The 27,000-nt window shown below is 38.3% G+C and overlaps 1 protein-coding gene across 1 annotated transcript in view; it reads right to left on the reverse strand.

The window, feature by feature from the left end:
• Nucleotides 1–27,000, reverse strand: part of Dock4 (dedicator of cytokinesis 4) — a 437,995-nt gene that overhangs the window by 251,478 nt on the left and 159,517 nt on the right. Inside the window, exon 2 of the mRNA XM_026408408.2 lies at nucleotides 1,848–1,931. Within this exon, the coding sequence (XP_026264193.1) occupies nucleotides 1,848–1,931 (84 nt within the window). The remainder of the gene's footprint in view (nucleotides 1–1,847; nucleotides 1,932–27,000) is intronic.

Consider the following 27,000-nt stretch of genomic DNA (forward strand, 5'->3'; position numbering starts at 1 on the left):
ACTTGATGTACCTGAGTACCAATTCTCCCCATTTTATAAAATGTCACCCTATGTATAAGGGAACTTCAAGAACATGCACATGACATAATACATTTCTAAATTTTTCTTGCCTATCTAAAAAGCACAGACTCTACCACCAAATAATAGTGCCAGACTAGCAGTCATGCAGTGAATTTGCATACCCTTAAACTCCGTGTCTTGGATTAGGATTAGTTTCATAGCAGAAGAGGAAAACCAGGTCTCACCACTCCCAGAATGAACTAGCATACTTTAGCAACACCATGTCTGTTCAATGAGCTCACTGTGATTTTTATTCTGTAGTTTGCTTATTATTTAAGCTCCAAGCAATTCTGAATCAATTTTACAGTACTACAAGAGGAACATACCTTTTTGTAATTGAAAACAAATGTAGAGTATATGTATGAATATATGTGATTAACATATAACCCAATTTAAAAGTATTATTTTCAGACTGCATCACTTTCAAGTGCAAAAATTATCTGCCCTCTTTGTAAGAAATTATTTTGCTATGCATTGGTTGATTAATTGAATTTCTAAAAGCAAATATTTGAGATTTGTATTTAAATATTTTGTTCCTCATAATGCATTTTCTAAAAGGACATGCAGTATTATAAAATATCATTTTTAAAAACAGTCTGAAGAAAGCACAATGAATTGAAATAGTAAATACCTCAGGATTTACAAGATTCTCATAAGGACAGATTAAAAAATATATATCAATCAGTAAATAATTATCCTAACAGAAACCAAAACTTTTTGAGAATTGCAAACATGTCATAGAGAGTTCTCTGTCCAATTATACCACAGAGAAATCTTTTCATGCACCAGTTCAAAATAAATTTTGTCTTCACCTGTATACAAAATAAAAATGGACAACATGCATCTAGTAATGACATAGAAAACTTTATCAATTACAGTGAACAGAACAAACACCTATGTATCATCACCATTTAATGTCAGGCTCTACCTAAATTCAGGCTCTACCTAAATTTGTTAGTGGGAATATAATTTAAACCATGAACAAAATTGATGAGATAAAATAGTATCATACTATAAATTCCTAGTAAGGAAAGCATCTACGGAAAAAAAAATGGTTATTTTTGGTTATTCTGATGATGGTCTAAAATATATAGTAATTTTGTTAACAAGGCAAAAAGAAGAGGTAGTCATTTCATCTGGGATCTCGTGAGTACTGGAGTTCAGGGATGTTTCATAGAAAAGAAATGGAAACATGTGAGAATATATTAGGTACCTTTAATATAAAGGTACATAAATTAATAATAATAATACAAGATCATATAGTCTACTAACATTTCAATGTATTGAATAATTTTACTCCCAATTTCGGAAGAGGAAAGATTGACAAATTAGAGCTGACTTGGCCTGGACAGGAGTCTTCCTGAGGGATCTGGTTAACCAGCCTCAGGTAAGCCATTTCCGGGCTGGACTTCTGTTTCTTTCTTTTGCAAAGGCAGGAGGGGATGTGCTAGACTCTTGAGATTCTGAGAAAAGCCTCCTTGTTTGGCACTGAGTCATGAACTCCCACAAACAGAGTAGCTTCAATTGCTTTCTATTTTGCCATATATTGACTACAAGGAAATAATACTAGGAAAAAACATAATCACCTTTAAAAATACCAAATGTTGCTATTCCATAAGCCAAATATTCAATGCACAAGAAACAAGTTTTGCCAAAAACAGTAGTCTGTTAACTACTGGAAAATTTCCAGAAATTAACAGAGGAAAAAACGAATTTGTAAACTTCATAGAACCCTGGGTTGAGGAGATCGCTCATGTGACCTCAAACAATCATCATCAGCCACTCACCATCACACTTCTCCAGGATCTGAACTGTGTCCCCAATTTCCAATGACAGGCCATATGGGACAGTTCCTCGAAAACTGGCAATAACTGTAAGAGATGACATAGAATATATGAAGGCAATCATGTCACTTACAGCCAGTTACACTGCTTACAATTAAATGTTATTGACTAGAAAAAATGAATGTGAACAGGAAGTCACTTTAATAACTAGAAGCTGCTGTCATTTTACTTTTATATAATTTTACAGAAAATCATTGCTTATATAGTTTGCCAACTTCTTAGTGAAATAAACATTATAAACATGCATTTCAAAGTAGAATTTACTATTAGTATACAAAACATCAAGTCTATTGCCCAATTACGTATAAGCAAAGGTATTTCTTAAAGAGGTCTGTGAGGGCTTGTGTCTCTAGGGCACTGCTATATTCCCTGGTCAATCCAGGTACCTGACATTTTAGTTGAAAATACATGTTCAGTAATAAATAAATACATTTTTTTTTACTCATCATTAAGCTTGGTTTTCCTTTCTTCTATACTTTTTGAAGCAGATGTCCTTTCCCTAGACTATAAACCCTTCAAGAGACAGGACTGCATCTATTTGCTACCATGTCCCCAAGGACCTTGTCAAGGTTGCGGCTTAAAAGCAGTCTTCCTGTGGTAGCAATCAATGGGGACATTTTATTTAATAATGACTGAGCCCTCCCCTAGGACTAAAGACACAGCCACCACAATTCCCACATGCCTTAGCTCTCATATCATTTGGAATGGGAGGTCACTATTAGTTATAGATTAATGGTTTAGATTGTTCTCAGGAAAAATATGCGGGGGGGAGGGGTGGTACTAGGATATGCTACCTACAGACAGGATATGCATGGATTAGTCATCCCCAGACAACAACTTCAGGAATTATAGAAAGAATGATGTTCAGTGATTCTCTCTTGGACAGTAAAAGCTCAAGTCATAAAGATGGATGGAGAAATAAAGAAAATATATCTCAGCACACAAATAGAGACAGGACATCTACTATGAAACACTATGGACACTGAAATCAACTTGTATAATTCACAGCAGACAAAAAGGATTTTTTTAAAGACAAAAAAAATTTAAGTAATTTTTAGAATTTTGTTTTGGGTAGTGGGGTTTAGATAAAAACCCCAGTCCTCAAAGCAAGTTTCTGTTACTGTTGGGAATGTATTTGAAAAGCCTGAAGGAACACCTGAATCTGTCAAAAATCAAAACATACCAATAAGTAATGGGCTTTTAGAGAAGTCTCAAGCCCTTTCATGATCTCAAAACAAAATTAACAGTGGAGATCAAAACACGGGACAGAAAAACGCAACCCAAAGTACCATAAGATAGATGAAAATAACCATGTAGGAACCAATTTAGAACATTTCAGACAAGCACTAATTTATGATGTCATTTTCTAACTATAACCATAAATACCACATTGCCTCATATCAGTGTGCAAGATGTTTGCTTGAAAAATAATCAAAAGAGTCTATGCATCTTACTCAATGTAACTTTCAGAAAACTTCTTATATAAGAGATCACCAACTGGACAGTAGATTGATCAGTTTAAAAGACTTCAAAATAAACTTGTACCCAGAATTGTCTTTCTAAACTCATAGAAACTTTCTATGTCTTTCTCAACCAGCTGGTTCAACATGGGGCAAGGTGAATGCTGCTCTGAGACATCTAGTGCCTGGACTTCCCAACCCAGTTTTAAATGCAGCTTTTACCACACATAGAATCCCTTGTACACCCAAGGAATACCTCTCCTCCTGCTGGTTGCCCTGCCCCTCCCCGCTCACCACCTTGAACTTGTGAATTTCATTTCTTCACCTTCCCATCATGCCTCAACCTACTGGGTCCAGACTACATTATGTTATGAAACTGCTGTGAAGTATCCAGACCCCTCACAGTGGTCACATTCACATTGCCTTTCAGTGTACTGTGTTCCATAAGTCGTCTACTGCTTGTCCCACATCCTCTAGACTTCTCTAGACCACCTTTTAAATGCTGGTGTTATCCATGGTTCTCTCCTCAAGGTGCTACAGTAGAAAGGATGGGATAGAGGAAAACAGCATTGAGAGTGGCATTATGACACGTGGGTTCAAGCCCCAATTTCACCTCTTATTAGTTATGTGACCTTGGTCAAGGTACCAACCTTTCCGAATCTCCATAGGGTTATTGGGCAAATTCAGGCAATAATGAAGGTACTGTTAAAAGGTAGTAGGGAATTACATAAGACATCTATCTGAAATAATTTACTATATTACCTTGTATAATTCAGTTTAAAAACACCTCAGTTGTTAATAGTTTTTCCCTTTATCCATATACATTCTCCCTAGATGGAAAGAGTTCCAAGACTTTCAACATTCTCTCGAGTTTGATATATTTCCAACTTTCTAGTCTGAGCTGTGCCCCAAGCTATTGACAAACTTCAATGAGTGCATCTCTATTCAGATGTTTAAATATCTAAACTTAAAACATAGTGTGCCTCCAACTGAATTCATTGTCTCCAATATTCCAGCAACCAAATCTGAGCTATTTCTCTCTCCAAGCATCCACTTTAAAATATTAATCTACAAAGCCATAAATGAGAATGACTTTATGACATTTGCTGGAAAATGGACAGATCTAGAAACTATCATGCCAAGTGAAATTAGCCAATTTCCCCAAAATCAATATTCTCTCTGATATGTGGATGTTAACACACAACAAGGGCGGGGAGGGGAAGAATACAAGTCCAATGGATTAGACAAAGGGGAATGAAGGCAAGAGAGGGGTGGAGAATAGGAAAGACAGTGGAATGAATCAGACTTAACTTCCCTACATTCAGATGCCTTCAAACCAAAGTTATCTTCCACTGTTCTCTTTTCGGTTGAATGATGGCACCAACCACTGATTACAAATCAGAAACCCATGGGCCATCCACATACACCCTGATCCACATCCCCCACCCATTACCATGTCACAATGATCTTGTCTTCTAAATATCTCTGGAAATCACCTTTGTCAAATACTTTGTCTCTACTCCCACCCACACCCAGGCCTTGTTATCACCTCCTTCCTGGTCCTCTCCAGCAATCTCCTAATGAGTCTATGCCCACTTCCTCTCCAACTCATCTATCACACAAGATTCCAGAGGTATTTTCGAAAATGTACATTGGATGATGTCATCCTCCACCTAAATTTATCAGAGCTCTAAGAATAATATAAAAATTACTACCTTAGCCTTGTAAGGCCCTGCCCTTCCCTTAGGTCTCATCCTGTACGTCTCAACCCTGATTCTATAGTCCAGTCACAGTGACCTTCTGTAAATATCTTCTTGCTATATTCACTCTGAAAGGACTTTGTGCATGACACTCCTCTTACAAGGAATATTATTCTCTTACCTCCTTACCAATGAACCCACATTCATCCTTCAGATACCAGCTCAGTGATCTCTTTCTCAGGGAATCTTTCCTTGATGCACAGCCTTTCACCCCAACTTACATGTACTCACAGCACCACATTCTATTTAATCAGACCTTTTATTTGTGCAAGTTTTGGAATGATGGCTTTTACAATAGACTGTCAGCTCCATGGATGAAGGATTGTGTTGACTTCAACTTGTAATTGTATACCCAGTTCAGCAGAGAGTATGACACATAGACTGAGCTCAGCAAATAATTGCCAAGTAAATGAAAGAGAGTGTGACCATTACTTTTAAATATTTTCTCTGAAGCAGTCAAATTCCTACGTTACAGGGAACACTATTTTAAGAGGGTGCTTCAAATTCTGAGAACCAAACCATATTACCTATGAAAACTCATTCTGTCACAAGAGCTATTTAAAGGTAGAATGAGAGTTTTTCTCAGTTATAACCATGTATTAATTCATTTTTAATCCAAGCAGTCTAAAAGAGTGAATTATGATTTTATTCATCAGTTTTTATTATTTAATTACTATTAAAGATAAGCTAATAAGTTCTTTAACCTCATTAGCCTTCAGATGCTTCCTTTATAAAATAAAGGAGCAAGACCAAAGGCACTGAAAGACCCTTTCAACCCATGAGATTCTGAGTCTGGAAGAAGCCTTAAGATATGTTTATGGCATAAGATGTATTTAAGAACTCTGTCCTAACCCAGCCTGTTTTGTCACTGTGATCAAATGGACATCTGTTCCAATCTGCAACAGCCGTCTGAGAAAGCCAAAGGAACAGACATCTCTCAGCATTTCATTGAAGAGCCTACCAAGTGCTCTCCTTCTGCCTTTCCAGGTTCACTTCTGCCCTACCCCTCTGCACACTGCCCTATGCCCCAATTCTCATCAAGCTCTTACCTGGAGCCCCAGTGCCTTTATACATATTATTCCTTCTTGGGGGCTTGCCTTCCCCAACCTTTCTATACTAGGCACTGAAAAGTAGCCTCAATTTAAGGCTTAGCTCCAATGTTAGGCCTTTAGAAGATTTCCTGAAGGAAATCTTGGATCCCATGGAATCAATTACTCTTTCAGGTATGCTCCCAAGGCACACTGACCACACCCCAAGTGTGAATGTTTGAGTACACAAATGCAGTCAAGCACCCACAAGGAAAGGAATAAACGGATGGATGACACCACAGAAAAATGGTACCCAAGTTTTAATGGATTCAGACAACCTCACAGACATCTAATATCTAAGTAGTAAATACTAAACCACAGATCATATTGGAGAACTCTTTCAGGGTATAGTTCAAGGTATGACTTTGATTTTACTTCTGAAATGGCAAGCCACTCTGAGTCTTTGAGTTAGTAACTCCAGCTTTCTATGCACTAACGAATGCTACACCAGCAAAGATATTTAGGCTTGAGATTATAAAAGGGAAAACTGAAAGAAGAAAGAAGTTCAGGGCCAAAAAAGAATAAGGATTTGAAAACATGGCTGGTTCATGTTTGTTACTGGTAGCATGTACTGTATCACAAACTAAACATAATTTAGTTTAGCAAAGACTCAAAGACAACATATGCCTTGATAGTCTCAATTGGCATTTCCATCAAATGCACTTAAAACATATGTTATTTTTAGATTTAATTTTGGAAACAACTTTCCAACCAAACCTCATTAACTTTTTCCAAATGTTTTTGTATAAAATGAAAGTCTATAGTTGAAAATTCTTTTTTGCTGCCAGCTACTCTCCTCATACTTGTCTACACATTGCACACTTCCTAGGGCAGGTTTTTCCCCAATAATATTGGGGTTACTAAACTTAACTCATCGTGTTGGTCCCTTGATTTCACTTTTTTTGTTTAATTTCTTAGAAGTGGAACAGTTTCTTATAAATTGAACTTTACAGGCTATAAGAAAAGATCACAGAAAATGAACCTTGTCAGAGCTGGAAATACAAAGACCCAGGAGTGTTGTTTTAGTCAAAAGGTCCCTGAGAGAACAATTTTAAACAACACATAAAAAACTACTGTGCAATGTTATAGTCATCTCTCCCCATTTACTACTATGTATAATTTATTTGGATTAAAATAAAGTATACATAGTAGTATACTATACTACTGTTTATATGCTTATACTATGTTCAAGCTTATGTTTAAGTCCTTAAAAAGCCTATGCACAGAGAAAGCATGAAATTATAGCATAACCGTGCTGCCTACTCTCACAATGTCATTCTTTCAATAACATTATCAGTTCAGTCCCTACTGACAGTTTATTAAAACTTTTAAAGCTTTAATACCTGTGAGAAACATTCTCAAATACAACTACTCAATATTTTCTATGAGGAGGGTACAAGGAAAGTGAAAGGCCGTTATGGAACAGGGGCTCATTTCTTAGTGTTAATGGTGTTGTTTGTTTATGTTAAGAACAGACACAAGTTTTCAAAGCCTTTGAACTTAATAGGAGGCATTTAATCACAGAGTTCCAAGACTTTTAAAAATTGAAAATTAAGAAAATTAAAGACTTTTCGAAAGTCAACCATGTAGCTCTAAATTGCAGGCAATAACACATTCTTCATCATCAGTGTCAAAATAATATTTAGAATGATTCTCCTTGACACAATTCAATTCAAGCCCAGCAAATGCTGCCCTTGGCCTTTACAGGTTGACAATCTAAGATGAATGGAACAAAGAACAGGAAAAAAAAAAAATAACGAAAAAAGCTTTGTCCCTGGTGGCCCAAAGTAAGGAAACTCATCTCACTATGACAGAATTTTGGCTTTATCTTTCTGGTAAGAGGATCTCCAACTCATGAACAAGTTGTGGCCTACAAGGTCACCTAGCAGTGCTAATACGACACAGGATGCGATGTTGCTATCCTCAAGTTCTGAGGTTACCCTACAGAACCCAATATAGGACTAAGGGAAACTACTGGTGTTGTTTACAACAAAAACAAACTATGACTGCACCAGAAATTAGATATAAAACTTTACATCAGATAACTGTAAGAACTTTAAACTCTTTAAGGCTGGTGTTCAAAATATAGTGCTGACATTGCAGACGACTCACAGGAATTCTGAAGCACTTCAGAGGACACTTCAAAATGGTTCTTTTTCTACATCCATGTTTGTTTCACATGCTCCATTTGGCTCTTGATTGTCAGGACTAGAACTATGTTTAGGTTAATTTGCTCTTGTGGGATCACTTGGGGGACTTACTAAGGAAGAAAGAGGTAGAATTCCTGAAGAAACTGGATAAGAGCTGGAGGAAATAGAGAAAAGGGAAAGGGATTAAGAGCTAAATTCTTTCCTGAAGTGGTCAACTGTGAAGACAAGGGAAAGGGGCCAACTCTTCAGCTCATGCACAAAACCCCTGTAAAGAAAGGTAAAACGATGTCGGGGAAGCCAAAGTGATGATCTATCATAGGCACTCCTGTTTTTTTTTTATAGTTGCCTGGGCCAGGGCTTGAGGGAAGATAGGTTGGAACTCATCTGGAGATGTCTACTAGTAACATCACTTTTGAAATACAGGGTAGCACTTTCTCCCTTATCCTTTCCTATCTTTCTGCTTCAAAAGATGACATTAGGTGCAAGGTCAATGCCAACCACTGGGGAATCCTAGCTGGCTAGTAGCGTGACAGCATGACTGTGGATGGGGGCTGATGGTCCGGAAAGAATGGGGAAAAAAAATCAAAGGAAATGTGGGAAGAAGAGATGGAAGAATACTGATGCTTAAAATGAACCCCAGAGGGGAGCAGGGGACAGAGAAATGCAGCCTGTACTCCATCTTTTATTCTTCAAACCTGCCATGTATTTGGATCTGCAGTGGACTGTGTCCACACAGCTCATGCAACTTGCAGGCATGTCTGAGAGGCACAGATGTATGCACACTGACAAAGAGGAGTCCATTCTTATGCCACAGTTCCCATGGTTAGCCTTTGAGACATGAGACTCAACTCCTGGCTGGTCTTTGTGACCTTGAAAAATCAGAAGCAGATTGAGAGCTTGTGTGGAGGTTCCAGCAGGGGAGCGCAGCTACTGGTATACCCTTGACCAAAGAACTGTCCTCCTCTATCGGGGAAGGTCATCCTCTTTGACCGAGGAGTTTCAGGAGGGACACACATAGAGCAGTGAGGGAGGTAGGGGATACCCACCTAGTCAGCCAGATCAGCGGAATCAATCCTGGTGATCAATGATTTCGCAGCCAGATAGCCCTCATATCCCAGAAGCATACTGAAAAAACTTATGCTAATATGTTACAAGTATCACCTAAAGACCTATTGTTATCCTAGATAATTAACAGGTTTTAATACCATGGGTTGCAGAATTCCATCTTATTGGAACCACTGCCATTTGGACTCAAGGCAAAGCATGGCTTGGGTGCTGTGATGTACCACCCAGATGCCTCTCTAGAAATGCATGGCTTAACACCATTGGGAATGCTGAGTAGGCCATTCTCACTGCCATTCCTATTCTAGAAAGGCCTCAGCTGAAGAGTGCTGCTTTGTCCAAGGTCCAGACCCCTTTCCAAGACAGCTGCATCTAATGAAGATCAAACCCTCACACTATAACTTGCTGCAACTCTGAAGAGTCCTTCTAATTTAGGTGACATGGGGATAGGTCAACTTCTTACTTTGCCTACTCCTGTTTCCTTCCTCTCTCCCTTCCATGGACTGAGCCCCAAGAACACTTCCTGAAATACCCTACATCCTACTCTCCAGGTCAGGGTTTGCTTTCTAGGGGGTTCAACCTGATACAAGCTTTAAAGCTCTTCCAACTCAGAATTTACTTTTTTTGAATTTTCAAGTCATATTTTTTTAAGAGAGAAGAAAAAGGGAATTTGTCCTAAGGATTTGCTTTTTTTTTTTTTTTTTTTCTTCTTCTGATGGTACCAGGGATTGTACCCGGGGACACTTAACTGTGGAGCCACATCACCAGCTCTTTTTATTTTTTATTATGAAACAGGGTCCTACTAAGTTGCTTAGGGCCTTGCAAAGTTGCTGAGGCTGGCTTTGAACTTGAGATTCTCCTGCCTCTGCCTCCTGAGTCACTAGGATTACAGATGTGCATCAATGTGCTCAGCTAGGTTTTGCTAAATTCACTATGTGTTAGTTACAATCTCCTATGATATAAGCATTTCAGTTCCTATTTTAGAGGCAGAGAAAAAAACAAAAACAACACAAAGAGTCAAATAAGGGAAATAATTGAACAATATCAGAAGGGAATTATACCAAATGAAGATCTCTTCCATGACATTGTCACTGTGGCAATAAATGAAGCAGTTTCATTCCCCCACAGTCATAAGCACATTCTTCACCTTGGTTTTTGTATCACAAATGCAAAGGCACTTTCCTAAGTGGTTATGAGAACTGAAGGTCAAAAAATAAAACTTTAATTATTCCATCTACCTATCAGTACTTTTAGAAACAACTTAAAATGACAGAAAAGGTCATAGTTTTGGCCAACTTCCAGCCACGTGGAGCATCTTGGAAGAGAAAGCTCAGACAATTATCTCAAAAGCATCCTAGCACATAGGAAAGGGGCACAGTGTTAAGCAGAGAGATGAAGCCCTAGCATTTAGCCCAACTATTTATGAACCCTGTGGTCCTTGGTTCCACCATTTGCTATTCCAGGATGCCACCAGCTGCCTGACCTAACTCCCAGAATGTCACGAGAATCAAATGAATGTACGAGGACATGATTTGTAAATCTATAAATGTAAGTAAATGTGGGATATTATTTTTTCATCTTTGCTAAATGAAAATTTGGAGGCTGGATCTGAATCTGCCATGTATTCAAAAGCCAAAATGAGGCCTCCAATTATAAAAGTACTTTAAAGACTTTCTCTCTTTTGTTATTATACCTTCCTGGAGATCATCATTAATGAGTTAAAGTTAGATTAAGGCTTAAGGTTCTCAAAAGAGAAAAAGCTGATATGATTGCTCTTTCTGATAAAAAAAAAGGAAAGAAAGAAAAAAAAGTGGAGAACAAAAAAGCCAAAAGTGTTCATTAATGATAAGTAATGAGTTTAGAAGGAGTTTCCCAAAATGCTAGAGTAGAGATAGGAGGGGAAGAAATTCAGTTTTTCATATCACCTTTCTGAAAAAATATGTTATTTATTTTAGGGACAACAGACAACACCAGGACGGAAAAGATCACAGTACCGTTTTCATGTCACAAAGCAGGTTGAAGTTATAGAAAACATTATTTCCTTTCCCCCAAATCCAAGTGAAAACTTATCAAATAATAAGCAAAATACCATTTCCCAATCAAATGTATCAAATCTACCACTGAATACTTGGTCATACACACACATTCCATCTAAGGAGATCATATTTTAGGTTTTTACTAAGCCAATTACCAATTTGGAATAAGCACTAAACTAATTTTCAGCCACTGACAACGAGTCACAAAAAAATTCTCAAGGAAATTGGGGAGCCAGTCAACAGTTTAATGGAGACATAGAGGAACAAAATCCAAAAATCCTTCAAAATCCAGCTCCAATACACTCTTCTAATCTCATCTTTACCAACATTTTCATTGGTCACATGGAAACCCTTCCATGTGTCTTTCTGCAAGTGATATAAAGGTTTCTCTTTCCTTTTAGGATTCAAGCCTCCTGCTGCCCCATAAAACAACTCAGTATCCTGCTTAGGGAAGGCTTACTCTGTCCCCCACTCCACCACACCTCTCCTACTTACATCCCTGAACGTTTACTACACTTACCACCTCTGGTTTTGAACTCTTTATGTCCCAGCACCTAACACAGTGCATGATACCTAGTGAATACTCAGGAAAATCAATGAAAGATACAATGAAATAAAATCACCACTGTGTGGTTTACTCATGTATTCAACTGGATTTCTGTATCTTCTGATTCCTACAAACTATAATTCAAAGTATGCAAATAGGCTACTCTTCTGCTTCTTGGATTCTGTCACTTAATCATTCAATTTAGCACTTCCTTTGCATGCATTTACTAATTTTTATCCATTGAATCCTTTCTACTATCTGTTGAAATCTTGTTATTCAATGCATCTTCAGAGTAGAGACTAGTACTCTGGCAGAGATCCTAGAAATGAGGAACTACTGATTGTTCAGCAAATACCATTAAAATGAATCAGAAGACAGGGACCCAGCTCACATAAACACTACCTTGAGATGGTATTATGCCCTTTCCCACCAAAAAGCATCCCCAAACCAGATTTCCCACATGTGCTGAAATCCATGATTTCTAAATTTCATTACTGGTGTCACCAACCTTGAATCTCCATTAAGCTGGTATTTGTTGGGTTTCTCCATGGTAAAGTGACTAGTTATTCCTTTGTAATTAATAAAAAGGGAGATACTCTGAGACTGTGAAAATATACTTAGCATACTTCATAGCATCCAGTGAGGATTTTTATATGATCCTTACCTGTAATCTTATCCATTTCTAACTTTGTTGTTTTTGCACAAAGCTCTTCAAACACAATTGCATCATTTCAATTGCATTCAAAACAATGGGGGTCCTTTGTTTTGGGTGGATCCTTTCTGAAGTAGGCATGATATACTGACTTAAGTCTGATTTCTTAAATATAAAGCATAAAATAATTAAAAATTAAAGCATAAAATATAAAGCAAGGTATTTTTGCAATAACCTACTCGATATATTATATAAAATTTCATTTGTTTCCAAAAATTAAAAAATAATATTTTTTCCCAATTCATATTCTCTCTCTCTCTCTCTCTCTCTCTCTCTCTCTCTCTCTCTCTCTCTTTGTTGTTCCTGAAAATTAAACTGGGGGCACTGTGCCACTGAACTACAAACCCCACCCTTTCTATTTAATGTTTCATTTTAAGACAGTGTCTCACTAAGTGGCTGAAGTTGGCCTCTAACTCACAATCCTTCTGCCTCAACCTCTTAAGTCACAAGATTACACGAATGCACCACCATGCCTGCCCCCAATTTTCTAACCCTTTAGATACTACTTCCTTAACTAATTAAGCTGTATATGTGTCTTTGAAAGTTAGCTTTTAAACTGCTTCAGTCAACAACATTAAGGAAAATTTATGGGTCTTGTCATTAACTATGGTTATGGTGTAGATATGAGGTGGTCCCCAAAAGCTCATGGGTGAGAGAATGCAAGAAAGTTTAGAGGTGAAATGATTGTGTTACGAGAGCCTTAACCTAATCAGTGCACAAATTCACTTACAGGGATTAACTGAGTGGTAATTGTAGGCATGTAGGGTGTGGCTGGAAGCAAGTCTCTGGGGGTGTGCCTTTGGGGCTTATCCTTTATCCTTGTGGAGAGGAGCTAGCTCTCTGCTCCCTGATTGCTATGTACTGAGCTGCTTTCCTCCACCACATCTTTCTGCCATGGTGTTCTGCCTTATCTCAGGCTAAGAGCAACAAAGTCAGCCATCCATGGACTGAGACCTCTGAAATTGTGAGCAACAAGTGAACTTTTCTTCCTTTATCATTGTTCTTGTCAGGTCTTTCAGTCATAGCGATGAAGAAGTTGACTAAAACAACTATAATCATTTACAGGTTTGAATTAAACCTTTCTATCTTCACTACAATTCATGAATTATAAGGGAATCTTGGCATAGATGTTCATTTCTTCTATTTCATGGCAGGCCTCTACCCTTCCAAATAATTCCAAACAATAGTACTTGATTTTAATGAAGATCTTACACCTTTCTGATGTTCACAGCAGCTACCAAAAATTAATTCTTTTGCATATTATATTAGAACTCGTTGTTAAAATCTTATATTGAGAACAAACTACAGTGAGTCTCAATCTTACAAAAGATTTGCATTTCAGAGATTTCATGAAGTTGGCTATTTAGAATCAATTACTGAATTCTCAAGCTACCTAAAAGATTACTTAATTGCTACAGCAGGTGAAACAAGAAGTCCACTTGCAGTGGGAATTACGGAATGGGAGGAAGGGAAGTTGTAGTACGTGGGGTACAGCACTGGAGAGTTCTTGTCAAATGTGATGAGAGAATGGGCTGAGCTAACTCCTCCCCACTACCACATTGCTCATTCTGGTCTGATCCCAGAAGAAGCCACCACACTAATTTTGACAAAAGCTGGTGATCCACCCATACTGCCCAGATTATGAAATCACTCTGTCCTATCACTCTGTCCTTCTTCCATCACTTCCCTTTCCCCATAGGTACACAGTCACACTAGGAACACCAGTCTCTTTCAACTACACTTTTTTTGTACCCCATATCCAGTGCACACACGGGAGTCATCTGAGCAAAGGGAGCTCAGTTAGGTCTCTGGGAATTTGAGGGGAGCCCAGGCCAACTATTCCTTACCTTGGCAAATTAGTGGAACTTGTAAGGCCTTACAGGAATAATTGCATCACTGTATATACGGTAACTTGTGAACCTCGTTTTCATGTGGCTTAATATTATCCAGGAAATTAATAGACCCTTGCAATTTCCACTTTATAAATTCTCTATGAAACCTTTTTGCTTCCTGTCAATGACTACTTTTAAAGTGAAAAGATATTAAGGGGAAAAAGTGCTGCTAGTTTGTTTTGGAAATTTTAATGAGAAGTTGAGGCAAAACTCATGAAACTATAATAACCAAATCAGGGAACTAGGATAAAAATGAACATTACCAACTCAGCATTTATCAATTATAAATGAACTTTTAAATCTTTCCTCAGGGCTTTTATAGGGCACCAAGTTCCCCTGAGAACCATGCCCTCTGTTCTCCTCCTCTTCCAATTTTATAAACTAATGAAGCAGTTGCTTCCCATGACTTTCTTCTCACTGTAAATTTGAACTAACTATTGATCCCAGATGTTGTCTACAATAATTGAAATGTGGATGGCCTTTGTTTGCAACAAAGCCACATTATTTAAAAGAAACTTTTACAAATTAACTCTTCTCTCCATTTTCCTCACAGAAATGAACATTTTTGTGCTTGGCTGGGGTTAAAATCTTTATAAATGCTTATCCTTTCCCCCTCTATTATGAAACTCATCAAACAAATTAGATAACTGTTCCAAAATATCTTCAAAAACAAACAACACGTCTGGTGTTAAGGCCAAAAACAGTCACTTATTTCACAATCCATCTACTGCAGTTCTCTGGTTCTGATGATAATTCGTGTTTGTTTTTATTTTTCTGACCAACAGAGTGGAGTGGCTTGCTCCATCCATTAATTAAATTTGACAATGTGATGCCCCTGGGGCTCAGGTACAAAGTGAGCACCTAAGTACTCCAACAAATGTAGAGAGAAACAAATGCCTGTCTAGACATGACAAGAGTTGTAAAAACTAAACAGAAAATTTTACTACTTGAAAGAATCTCAAACTTCCAAAAATATATTCAACATACAAAAATTAAATTGAGAGTGGGGTGTATTCTTCCATAGGTGTGTGGGAATTTACTGATAATTCCTATTAATAAAGGAAGAACTGGGACATCACCTTCTTAAGCATGCCTGGAAGGTGTATTTATATAAGAGTATAGATTAAAGTATATTTAAGATATGGCTTTTTCTCCTTTAAGTAGTGACTGTCACTAAAAGTCTCTTGTTTTATACCCTCAGGTAACAGTTATATGTTAGTTATGCCTTATAAGCATTGACAACTTACTACAAGTTTCACTATAAATAATAAAGGTTAATGCAGTGAATTCTTAAAATTGAACAGCAATCTATATAAATATTTAACCATGTCTAAATATATATTAATCAAAATACTGACTATAAGCTATCAAACCACAAAATAATATGCTTTAAAATTCTGAGTTTATCATCTACTTGTAAAATGTATAAATACCTTTGTTGTCTTTCTCAACTCTAGTCCCTACAGCTGAGTGAAATATTAGTAAATGAAAGTACTTCTTGAACATTTTTAATCACTGAGTTTTAAAATCATTTTAGTATGCTAATATTTGCTCATTTTTAATGGTTCTTATGAATCCAAAATAGCACATTTGCCTGCTAGAGTCTACAATTTTAAATAATTCTGCATTTCACTGTGAGTTCTTCCTAAAAAGTCATATGATGCAGGAAATTCCAATATATAATTGAGGCTGCAGAAAAAAAAATAACAATTATTTTTTGGGAAAAGTTTGCTGTGCTGTTTTTGAAGTTCTATGATAGTTATATAAAAGCATTAAAGTGTTTTAAGTCATCTCCCCACACCCAGCCTAGTTCTGACAAACACAGTAAGCAAACAGTACAGAGTTGCCAAGATCTCATCAGAATAGATGAGTTAAAAGCTATTACTTTCCTTTTTTTGCACAAGATTGAACCTTTCTTTACTTCCTGATGCAAGTGTAGAAATAATAGATCATTCTGTCAACTTCCCAAAGACTACCTGGGTCCTGCTACTCAGAGTGTATAAATCTTGAACCCTCAAGGTGAACAAAACCAGCTTCATATATTCTCTAGCTATGTCAGGTCCATTTGTTTCTTCAAACAGAATAATACAAACATCTCAGTAGGCACCCCTGGTACCCTTCATTCAGTCAGCAGCTCAAATCTATACTGGCCTTGTAAAAAAAATAATTTCTGAATTTACGTCTGATTTTGGAAAAATTTTAAACATCAATTATTTCTTGAAGAGCAGTCTTTGGCATATGAAGATGTCATGCCAGACCCCCAAACCTGGGAGTGGTGTAGGAGCCCATGGCACAGAACACAGGCTAAAAATAATTTTGCTTTCTATTCCAAAGAGTCACTTGTACTCCACAAGTAAAAGATTTCTAAAGAAATTTAACAAGTGAACAAAATCTGGATAATGGAGTGATGAGGCTAGAATATAACAGGGTGTGCTTGACGCTAAACCCAGTGGCCTGACTTTGAACTTTCCAGGTCCTATCACCATCAAAGCCCTGTTAAAAACATGATCTAATCCTAAATATGACTTGGGGTTTCTCAAAATAACTCCTAAAATTTCCTCTATAATTATCCAAGTATTTGTATTGTGTTGCCCAAGGAGAAATGGAAAAGTCGTAAGAATGACATGACCTCCAGAGATAAGGTCTTTACGACTTCACAATCTACAGGTATGGTTTTTAAAAGGTAGACTGGCTCACATGATCAAGAAGAAAATCACTCCCTCCAGTTTTCTCTCCATTCCACACTTGTGCTGTTCCATAGGAAACTGCTGAACTTAATCAAGTTCAACATTAGGAAATGGGGAGGGTGGTGTTAAATTTACTACTCCACATTTGATTCTGTAGCTGGACAATATGTTTCACTGTTATCATTTGTATTTTTCATTCCCAGTAATTTCTTATGCTTCTCACTGAGGCAACGGCATTGTTTCAGGGGGACAGCAAAACAAAGCAGACAATGCAGTCTTATATCCCAAACAGGCTTGCTCAGTTCCTAGTCATTAGCTGTGCAAGTCAAGGCGTCCAGTTGCCAAGGCTTTCATTAGCAAGGGTATGGCAGTGCTGGGAGGTGGTTTTCTAAATTCCTAAAGCTTCCCTTTGAATATCAAGAATTAGAAGCCATTGAGAATTTTTTTTAAAAAAATGATATCCTCATAGGAAGGAGAAAAACTCTCCCAGACTAGAAATGGAGAAGAAGAGGGAGAACGAATAAGAGGGTGAAAAGAGAACAGAAGAATAAAAAGGTGAGCATAGAGGTGTATACAAACATGGGGCTTGTTCAGTATCATACTGGGTTCAAGACCCAAGAATAGAGACGGAGGTTCAACAGACATTTCCAGATGGGTCTGGCAGTTTTAAAGAAAAGGGTTCTGTGCTCCTTGCTCTGGAGTACGTTGGAAGGGACGGCAAGGACAAGGGTGGCGAAAGTGGGGTGGAAATGGCCACCTGGTACAGTTAGTAAGTTGAGTCTGAGTTAGGTAATCTCTCTCCCCAAAGACACACTCTTCCCCTTGAGAGGACAGTAGAAGGCAGTAGAGCTGCAGAGTCTGTGGAGTCCACAGCCCGGGCTGGACAGAGACTGCAGCTGAGCTCTGAAGGGTCAGTAACCCCAGCTAGAGGTAAGATGAAGGTCAAATGAGGATGGGAGATGCCCTCCCATGTTTTATCCATGCCAGGAACCAAACACCAGAGGGCACACTGGAGGACAAAGGTTGATCCCCACAGCCATTATAATTCTTCTAAATTATTTTGGTCCAGAAATCAGCCCTTTAGATTTAAGCATAAAAAAACAATTACTAAACTGCCACTAATGAGTATCATGAGCTTTAGCACACAGATATTGCCAACTCTGTTTTGTTTGTTCGGACATTTCCTTGTAAGTTCTTGGTCATGTTCTATGTGAGTGAAGTGAATCCTAGAGATATGAAATTGTATGTGCACACGCATGTGTTTGAGGGCAGGTACCTATTCTCAAAGGGCCTATTCCTAGGTGAAGGAAAGCACAGGACCCCCCCTCCAAAAAAAAAAAAAAAAGAAAGTAAAATCAGTATCTTTTTATCCTTTGAACAGCCTGTAAAAGAAAGAAGTAGTGCATGCATCTCACACACAGCTCTCATACATGAGTGGAATAAATACTCCCAGGGCTATGTGATGTACAGGAGAAAGTATAATATCTTCCAGCAGGAAAATTAGGGCAATCCACCCTGTGAGTCCAAGTGCCAGCTTAAGCATTTTATATCATCCACAGAGGAGCCCATCATTTCTATAAATTCTCCCATGTCTACTCTGTAAGCTAATTTCTCCCATCTTTCAATAGCTTTTTTAACATCTACATCTTTTAATTTACTTACTGCATTGAAAGTTCTAGTGTAATATTTCCTCAAAAGGCTTTTAAATCATTCCCATCTATAAAACATAACTATACAAAAAAAGGATCAAGGTTCTGTCTATGAATGTCCCCCAGAACCCTGCTCCTGCTTCCCCAGATTAAATAAGCCACCTGATCCCCACCACCAACAGCAACAGCACAATATCATGTTAAAGACATACTAAATCTACTTTTTTATAAAATATATATTTGATTATTTATCCTTATAATTAATATCAAAGTTGTAAGCTGAGAAAGATCACTAGCCTTTAGCTGGCATATACACATTTCCTCCATACCTGCCCAGGTCCCCACAAGAGATGCAGTAGTCTGTACTTAGCACCATATTTAATCACTCACTCTTCTTTTCCCTTTATTTTCTTCAATATTGAGTATGAGATCCAGGCTTCATACATGCTAGGAAAGTGCTACACTGCTGAACTACATGCTCAAACCTTTGAAAAATTTTTTATGTGACAGGGTCTCATGAGGTAGCCCTGGTGTCCTTAAATTTGCAATCCTTTGCCTCAGCCTTCTGAGTAACTGGGATTATAGGCACGTGTCACCATGCCCACCTATGATCACTTAATAAATGTTTATTAAACATGTATCATAGACAGACTATTTCTTTGTGTGTGTGTGTGTGTGTGTGTGTGTGTGTGTGTGTGTATATGCTGTAGGTGGACACATATCTTTATTTTATTTTTATGTGGTGCTGAGGATCAAACCCAGTGCCTTACACATGCCAGGCACTATCACTGAGCCACAAACCCACCCCCAACAGAATATTTCTTTATGTGCTGATTCAGGAGTATTATCTACAATTATTTCTCACAGCAATCACTGCAGTAGGAATTATCTTTATTTTACTGATGAGGAAGCTGGACTCAAAGTAATTTACCTAAGGTCACAAAGATTAAAAGTGACCCACAGAGAGTTCAAACCCCAGTTAGTTGACAGATACTGCTCCTTGAGATGGGAGAAGGCACCCGAATAGACAGGAAAAGCATGGCACAGACTTGCCTGTTCTTCATTAAACACATGATCCTGGGCAAGCTAGTTGCTTTGCTGTGCTTCACCATTCACCAACTATAGAACTGGAGTAAGAGGATGTGGTAATAGAATGTGCCTTGTTGAGTTACTGGGGATAGAAGGAGACCCATGGAGGAGATGGAAGGTGTTCAATATAGTAACTGGAACATCTGGACAGCAAACATACATGAGCTGTCATCTTTGCGCCAAAATAACTAGAAAAGAGGTATTTGAAGGTTCCCAACACAAAGAAAAGTTATTGCTCTGATCTGACCATTAAACATTGTACACATATATCTAACTATCACACTGTACCAATAAATATATAGTTATTATGTGTCAATTATAAAGAAAGGTTTCCCTGATGAAATGCTTATTTCCTCAATTTTTATCCTTAATGATGGATTGGCTGTAATTTCTCACTAAGCCACAGGCTAGACAAATGCTTTGCTACTACACTATACTCACAGCCCTTTTAAAAATTATTTTGATTCAGGATCTCACTAAGTTGGCCATACTGGCCTTAAACTTGTCATCCTCCTGTCTGAGACTCCCAAGTTGCTAGTATTATATGCATGTACCACTAAGACTAAGCCTGGCTTAGTCTTTTAAATACCTGGAATTACAGGTGTACACCACCCTACCAGCAGTATATTCAATTTTTTATTTAATATCTCTACTAAACTGAACTCCTAAGACCTCCCTTTTCCATCCTACTACAATCTTCAGACCCAAATTTGTTCCACAATCAGGCAGGCTTCCACCCCAGTAAGTGGGCACTGGATCCTTTCACTCGCTCAGGCCACAAACCTAGAAAATAATCCCTTCCTCCTTTCTCTTACATCCTTTAACCAACCCACCAACAATTTCTGTCCTCTGCTTCGTAAGTATATCTAGAGTCATGTCATTTCTGACCCCTAAACCAATGCCAACATGGCCAAACCACCAGCCTCGCTAACAAAGATTACAATGCTGTCTCCTGAAGCTCTTCCTGCTTCAGAAACCTTGACCTTCAATTCTCCATGTAGCAGTCAGAGTAATTTCTTCTAAACTCAATAAAGATACAGGAATATCTTTGCTCAAAATAGCCCAATTCCTTACTCCCCTGTACATTGTCAAACATTGATTATTTTCATGTTTGAGCTCTCATTAATGTTACTTCTGAGACCTACAATTCTTAGTCATGTCTAATGTATAATTATCAAAATAATACAAAACCTTTCTGAACTAAATGCTTTACCTTTTTATTAGCAGCTACAAAACTTTGCAGGAAAAAACAACTCCTTCCTTATTACTATGCTTACTGAATATGCTCACAAAATAACTAAATTTCCAAGTTGAGAAACTTGGTTTGCATAACACAGCTGGTCACTGAGAAAGCACTAATCAACAGAGATGCTGGAGATCAACCTAAAGTATTTAGTGATGTTGATGACAGTACAGATGTCTTCTAAATGCTGACAAGCCAGATCAGCAGAATTCTCCACCATATGGGCAGCACCATACTGGGTGCTAGGTTCCAGTGATGTTCTGTTTGTTAAGTTCACCATTTCTACCTTATAGTCACCGAGTCCTCTAAGCTCACATGGAGCTTCCAGTCAAACTCCATGCATATGAAGTCACTGCAAGCTCAGAGACACCTTGGATAAGGACAAGGAATAAAATAGAACCAGTTTCTAATCTATACTGTGGAGAGTAGCTACATAATGGTCGCCTGGGCTACTTTGGCAGAGAGACCTATGAAATTTCTTTGACTTATAGTCTTAATCAAAGTGCTCAGTTATCAGAGTGGCCAAGGAGAAGCTAGGCTGCTCCATCAATACAATGCACCCCTTTGTTGGCCACCCTAAGGATGGCCTTTGACTCAACCCTTCTGATCCTCCTTCCTGCACCAGCATGATCAGGTCCAAACCAATTCAGTCACATCTTCCCATATAAAACCCTTCAATAATTTCTCAAGACTGTCAAGATGAAGTCCTCATCCTCTGTGGCCTGGCCCAGCTGCTTGCTTTGCTTTAGGCCTCCTCTCTTAACATCCTTTACTTTTTAATGGCAAAACCTCATCCTTGTAGTTTCTTTCTAATTAGGATATTGTTTCTCAACTGCTAGTTGCTCACATGGAGCTTTCAGCTAGGAACAGTCTTTGGACCCACTCACTATTTCATCCTAGATTCAACTAAGGAGGTGTCACCTCTGCCAGGAAAGCTTCCCTGCCTACTCTTACGTGGACATACTATTATCGTACTAAACTCAAGGCTCAGTTATGTGCCCTGCTTTAATACTCCCAGAATACGCAATGCAAACCCCTCCCACTGCACTCATGTCTGTATTTGTATTTGTGCACACATCAGTCTCAACACTGAACTTTAACACACAGTGTATAATCTAACACATAAGAGGTGGTAAGGGCCCACATAATAAAGACACAGTTACTGCTTCTATACTGGCATCCTTCAAACAAGGAACAAAGTTCAGCAAACAAGGACCCATCAGCTACATACAACCTGCCACCTGGTTTTGTAATGCTTTGAGCCAAGAACATTTTTTTTTGGGGGGGGGGGGTACCAGGGATTGAACACATGGGCACTTGGCCACTAAGCCACTTCCCTAGCCCTATTTTGTATTTTATTTAGAGACAGGGTCTCACTGAGTTGCTTAGGGCCTCACTAAATTTCTTAGGCTGGCTTTGAACTCATAGTCCTCCTGTCTCAGTCTCCAGAGCTGCTGGGATTACAGACGTGCGCCACTACATCTGGCTCCCAAGAATTTTTTTTTTTTTTTATATTTGTAAATGCTTAAACAAAAGTCAAAAGAAGAGAAATATTGCATAGTATATGAAAATTACAAGAAATTCAAATTTCAGTGTCCATAAACAAAGTTTTATCAAACAATAATTACATTCTTTGCTTTATATGTGGACTATGCCCACTTTAACACTATAATGACTAAATAGATGAAACAAAGATCACATGGCTCCCAAAGCCTAAAACATTTACTATCCAGTCAGTTACGAGAAAAGCTTTCCACTCCTTCTCTAGACTTTATTTGTTTGCCTACCACTATCCTAGTCATCTCCATTCCAGAGCACTTTGAATTTGTATGAGATACAACAGAAGTTCCAACTAAGTGAGTCCACAAACACACAGCGTCTGGGAACCAGACATCAGTGTTGAGCTGGAAGAGAGATACTGCTCAGAGACTACTCACTGGCACTTTATAATCTGAGGCAACTATTAACTATATTAAAAAGCAGTTTGCAACAAATTGCTAGGCAAGTGATAGAAACTGACTCAGTTCATGTGAATCTTGCTTGCTATTATGGTCAAAGAAGATGATCAAATATACTTAAAATAAGCTAGGAATTTGGGCTAGGCCAATGAGCTTGTATTGTAGGGGGCCATAAAATATATGATACTCAAGACATCAGTGGAAAAAAAATTGTCCCAATTCCTATCAACAATTATTTCGTAATCACTGATCTGAGTACCAGGCAGAGATACTGAGACAAAGTGGGCAAATCATAGTTCTTTCTCTCTGAATCCACAGCCTCCAATAGTCACAATTCAGATTGACAGAGGAAAATAAAGGTGGTTACAGAGTAGTGCAGAAAGTGGGATAACCGACAGATCTTAGAGAGGAGCGCAGAGCCTCCACAATGAAGACAACACTGGACTTGAGTTTCTAGTGACAAGAAGGATGGCAAAAGAAAAGGCAATAAAATAAAATAAATAAAATAAAATAAAATAAAATAATAAGCCATTTAGGGAGCCACAGGCAGCTGAGTATCATTAGAGCATGAATTGCAGGTCCCATAGGAATGAGAGGGCAATGCAAGTGGCAAATTGACTCTTAAAGATATACTTGAGAATAAGAACATCTTTAATAAGTTCAAAGCTTATTCCTTTGATGGCTGAGACCCCAACAGGTAACAGCAACCATAGAAAGGAGTTCCAGCCAGGCGTGGAGGTGCATGTCTATAACCCCATCGGCTCAGGAGGCTAAGGCAGGAGAATGGTGAGTTCAATGCCAGCCCCAGGGGCTGGAGTCCTGGCTCAGTGGTAGAGTGTCTACCTAGTGCATGTGAAGCACTGGGTTCGATGTATCATAATATCATAAACAAATAAATAAAATGAAGGTACTGTGGCCATCTACAACTAAAAAAAAAAAAAAAAAAAAAAAAAAGGAAAAAGAAACAGAAAAAGCCAGCCTCAGCAAAAGTGAGGTGCTAGGCAACTCAGTAAGACTATGTCTCTAAATAAAATACAAAATAGGGCTGGGGATGTGGCTCAGTGGTCAAGTGCCCCTGAGCTCAATCTGTAGTACTCCTCCCCCAGAAAAAAGGGGTTCCAATATTGTCCTAAAACTTTATGAAAACATGTTTCCTTTCCAAAAGTGGAGGCCACAGATTGTACCAAATCATATCTGTTTGAAAACCACTACACCAGTGTTCCTAACAGAACTTTGTTGTCTCCTTAGCCTGAGCTCAGCACTTAAGGTTACCTAGCACAAGTGATGGGCTGGATTGTAACTGACTGATAATACCTTAAAATGATCTGACTAATCTCTTCAAAAATCATTACAGGGCTTAAATCACGTGGGAGAAATGTCAACCCAAAGGAAATCTTTTGGGAAGAACCTGGATCAAGTGAAATGGAAACTCCAAGAAGAATGAGAACACCTCCAGAGAACAGCAGCACTCTGTTTTCTGGCACAGTCAGCTGCACTGAGCCCCACACAGGTTGCTGATGTCTCAGTTGAGCTACAAAAAACACTCTAATTGCCTCCCTGGGTTCCCTTTGTCCATTTCTTTCTCAGCACTGGATGTCACACATTTTACACTGAACCCTCCAATAGCTCAATCCTGCTTATGTGATTGTGATTTATTTTGAGAGCTCTAATTGTTTAAACATAATAATGCTGGGCTAGTATTTTCCTACTGAGTACCTGAAATGTAAATCAGATATCAAGCAAGGCTGGCCCTGCAGTATTAGGTTGCAAGGAAGGTACATTCTGCTTTTTCCCTCTTCTGTCTCAACACTAGGCTCCTTCCAGCTGCCCTTGGAGAACCTCTCACTGTGTTGGCAGCACACAGCTATGAAATGTGCCCACTCATCCCTTCATTCAGTGTCCCATCACTGGGATGCACTGAATCCAAAACATGCCTGAGAAATGAATCACTGTGAATGTATAATACAAAAAGGCCAAATGGCCACCCCCAAGTAACATAATAATTTCTACTACAACTTCTGTGTAAAGGATGCATATCTCCCCTGCACTCTAGCCCATCTGATTCTCTTGGTGACCGGAGGAAGACTCAACCTCCTGAGTAGTTGGAACTATAGGCATGGATCACTGCACCTGGCTAGGAAGAGCATTTTGAACTTCTTATATAGCATAGAATGGCTTCTTTCATGGGTAGGTCCTAGACATGAAGCTGTTTTGTAAAAATGAAAATCCTAAGTAGATTCAAGGGATAAAAAAGAATGGGAGAAAACAATTCATCAAATATCACCACTGATTTTTCATCCCAAGATGGTGGTGTTTGCAACATTTTTTTTTTCAAAGTCAAAATGACAAGAGGATGATGACGGTTATTAACCATTCAACTTCCATGCTAATTTGAATGACAGAACTTGTCACTTTAGTTAGATAATCTGAAATGTCAGCCAGCAGTCACTCTTGAACTTACATGAAAATTCATTAGTTTCACCAGACAGCTGTGTTAATGGAGATGGTAATTGCACTCACTGGGTGGTTTGCTTGTGTTAACAGAAAGAGATACTAATATGAACCAATCTGATCCCACTTAATCCTTGGGAGTATAAGAATAAACTACTGATGTATCATAAAAATTATTTGTGAGAAACATGGCTGAAATGAAACAGTATCATTATTCATTCTTTTTCTAAATATTCAGGACAATTAAACAGCTATAATACTTCAGAAAAGATATAAAGGTCTAAGTTATAGCAAACCTAATTTTCTGGTTCAGGATTTGAAGAATTTGCTTTCTTAACAGAAGCAAAACAGTTTTAGAAGTAACCATTAAATCTGCAAGAAAAACTTCACTACAGTCAATCAAGAACTGGGCTACTAGCAAGTCATATCTCTAATTCAAATGCTGACTTCAGATTTGAACTGTACAACACAAGGAACCAGATTCTTGATTTGTAGAAAGCAGAAAAAAATGACTGTTAAGCCTAATCTGGGGTTTGGGAGTACAATAGCAAGCTTTCCGAGAACCTGCTTTTTAAGAAGAACACACATCAAGAATGAGAAGAGGACCAGACAGGAATTCACGTTCAGTTTGAACAATGAATGCTCAAACCCCAGACATGATCAAATGCATAAATAAAATCACTGTCCTAGGTCTAGCACAAAGGACCCACCTATTTTTATGCTGCCTCAATTAATGAAGCTAAATAATGGATCAATATTTTCCAAGGGTACAAACATTGTCAAACAGGAACAAGGTACTGTAGCTACTGGTGCAATTTACTGTTATTTTTTCTAATCATTATACTCATTGCCAAGAGTTTGAGGGGGCACACCCCACACACATTTTATCTCCTCTGCATTTGGACGTATTAGACAACTCCAGCAGAGCTGGTGAGAAAAAGATCTTTCATCTTTGGGAACTTTGAGTTCTCAGATGCATGAAAAGCTAGAGTCACCCAGACAGAGATTGCAAGGGATAAAGAAAACTCTGAAGATACAAAGAACTCCTGAATCCAACAGCTGAGGCAGCAAGAACCAGCTCCTTGGATTTCCAACTTATGAATTTTTCTTTCTTTTACTAGTTTGAATCTGTGGGGGATTGCCATTTGTAACTAAAAGTATTGACCATATTCTATGAAAAACGGGTTGGGGTCCAAGGGAGAACAAGAGATGAAGTCTTTTAAGACAGAAGTCACTCATCTTCATTCTCCTATGACTTATAGTTCATCATGGTGAACCCACACCCATCTATCCTCTTCATTTAGTGCCATCA

The sequence above is a fragment of the Urocitellus parryii genome, chromosome 3, assembly GCF_045843805.1.
Source record: "Urocitellus parryii isolate mUroPar1 chromosome 3, mUroPar1.hap1, whole genome shotgun sequence".
Lineage (NCBI taxonomy): Eukaryota > Metazoa > Chordata > Mammalia > Rodentia > Sciuridae > Urocitellus > Urocitellus parryii.